The following is a 2,416-nucleotide window of genomic DNA, read 5'->3' on the forward strand; positions in this document are numbered from 1 at the left end:
AACAAAAGTAATTTTTTACGTGGCTATTTGCTTGTTAATTTAACTAACATTTATTTTGAATTTAAGATGTTCCAGTAACTTCAAATACTGCTTTTCATACTCAGTTTTACATTTTTATCACAACAATCCTATAAAGTAGGTATTATTATTACCTCCCATTTCACAGAAGAGGACTTCAGGCATTGAAAATGTAGGTAGCAATTTTAGATTATTTCAGATTGAAAGAGGTGAAATTTGGACTTAGTCCATCCAATTCCAAAGTTCTGAACAAATGGCATAAAATGACTCATAGCATCACTGTCCCAGACATCTTTTGCCCATCTACATTTCTTATATCATTGACATTGAATATATTAGAAAAATTACATATATTTGCCTACTGGTCCTTCCAAAAGTAAAGTTATTCTGTTAGATATGTTGACAAGAGAACTTCATATTCCAATAGCATTTTTCTCTCTCATTTGCAGCCACATGGATGAACCTGGAGGGTATTATCCTAAGTGAAATAAGTCAAGCAGAGAAAGGCAAATACTGTATGATATCACTTATCTGTGGAATCTAAAGAATACAACAAACTAGTGACTATAACAAAAAAGAAGCAGGCTCACAGATATAGAGAACAATCTAGTGGTTGCCATTGAGGTGAGGTTGGGAGAAGGAGAAATATAGGGATGGGGGGTAAAAGTACAAACTGTTATATATAAAATAAGCTACAAGGATACATTGTACAACACAGGGCATACAGCCAATATTTTATAATAACTATAAATTTAGTATAGCTTCAAAATTGTGAATCACTATATTGCATACCTGTAACATTAATATTGTACATGAACTATATTTCAATTTTAAAAAAAGAACATAAAGTTGACAAGGCTTTCCACAGGATTCATGATCATCCACTGATTTTCTCAGATAGGTCTCAGCTATGAAGAATGAACTGAATAAGAATTACTCAGAAGTGATGGAGTTTATTCTGCTGGGATTCCAAACATCTCCAGATGTTCAGATTCTCTTATTTTTACTCTTCTTGCTTATCTACATGGTCATTGTGGTGGGAAATATCAGCATGTTAGTTGTCATTAAAATAGACTCCAGACTTCATACCCCTATGTATTTCTTTCTCAGAAATCTATCTTATTTAGATCTCTGCTACTCCACCGTCATTGCTCCCAAAACTCTGGCCACTTTCTTATCCAAAGACAAGAGAATTTCTTACAATGGCTGTGCAACCCAGTTCTTTTTCTTTGCTCTCTTTGTTGGGACTGAAGGCTTTCTTCTAGCTGTGATGGCATATGATCGCTTCTCAGCCATTTGCTCGCCCTTCCTCTACACTGTTCGTATGTCCCAGCAGGCTTGTGTTCGTTTGGTGATTGCCTCCTACATCTGTGGCTGCATCAACTCCATGATACAAACAGGTTTCACCTTCAGTTTGCGTTTCTGTGGAAAAAACAGATTGGACCACTTTTTCTGTGATGTCCCAGCCCTGATCAAGATCTCCTGTGTGGAGACCTTGGTGAATGAGATTGTACTCTTTATTCTCTCTGCCCTCATCATCATCACTACCACAACTATCATTCTGGTTTCTTACGCATGTATCCTCTCCACTGTTCTAAAGATCCCCTCAACTCATGGTAGGAGTAAGACCTTCTCCACTTGTAGCTCTCATATCACTGTGGTGAGTTTGTTCTATGGAACTGTATTCTTCATGTATGCCCAGCCTGGAGCCATCTCTTCACCAGAGAAAAACAAGATTATAGCTGTATTCTACACTCTTATCATCCCTATGTTGAATCCTCTGATTTATAGTCTAAGGAATAGGGAGGTAAAAAATGCTGTGAAAAGGATATTGTTGAGAAAAAATCTTTTCATTGACTTCTGGCCATCTGTAAACCTATAGGCTAGACTAAAATCAGTATATGTAATAATTTGTTATGGAATAATTCTAACTAAGTTCATCTACGTTTTTAAAGATTCAAGTTTTTTTTTTAACATCAATAGATTTTTAAAAAATGAATGAAAATAAATGTAGATATTTTATATTACTTTATAGTTATTTTATGGTATGATATCTGTTTGTTACAGAGGTTTGTTTCTGTTTTGCTTCAGTTCAGTTCAGTCGCTCAGTTGTGTCTGACATTTTGCTTAGGTATATTCAAAATTACAACTCATGAATACAACGCTAAATAAGTACACACACTAAATGTATTAATATAATATCTGAAAATATATATGATTATGTGAATATCTATATATCCATCTATATATCTGGGGGAAAAAGAAAGAGACACTATTACAATTTCTATGGAATTTGTCTTTTCCAAATCATAGTTGAGTTTGCTAGTATCCAATCTTTGCAAATGAGAGTTGAAAGTGCCACAGTAATATAAATCACTGGCCTTGCTCAAATAATTAT

At 34.5% G+C, this 2,416-nt stretch overlaps 1 protein-coding gene across 1 annotated transcript; it reads left to right on the forward strand.

Annotated features, from left to right (window-relative positions):
* The first annotated feature begins 928 nt into the window (after positions 1-928).
* On the forward strand, positions 929-1,900 carry LOC129645228 (olfactory receptor 12-like). Its single transcript, XM_055570424.1, has one exon. The coding sequence runs from the start codon at positions 929-931 to the stop codon at positions 1,898-1,900; it is 972 nt and encodes a 323-aa protein (XP_055426399.1).
* The last annotated feature ends 516 nt before the right edge of the window (positions 1,901-2,416 follow it).

Source organism: Bubalus kerabau, chromosome 1 (genome assembly GCF_029407905.1).
Source record: "Bubalus kerabau isolate K-KA32 ecotype Philippines breed swamp buffalo chromosome 1, PCC_UOA_SB_1v2, whole genome shotgun sequence".
In the NCBI taxonomy this organism is placed as follows: domain Eukaryota; kingdom Metazoa; phylum Chordata; class Mammalia; order Artiodactyla; family Bovidae; genus Bubalus; species Bubalus kerabau.

What these genes read in the sequence shown, in the direction of transcription:
- LOC129645228 (XM_055570424.1), top strand. Translation starts at nt 929, where the DNA reads ATGAAGAATGAACTGAATAAGAATTACTCAGAAGTGATGGAGTTTATT.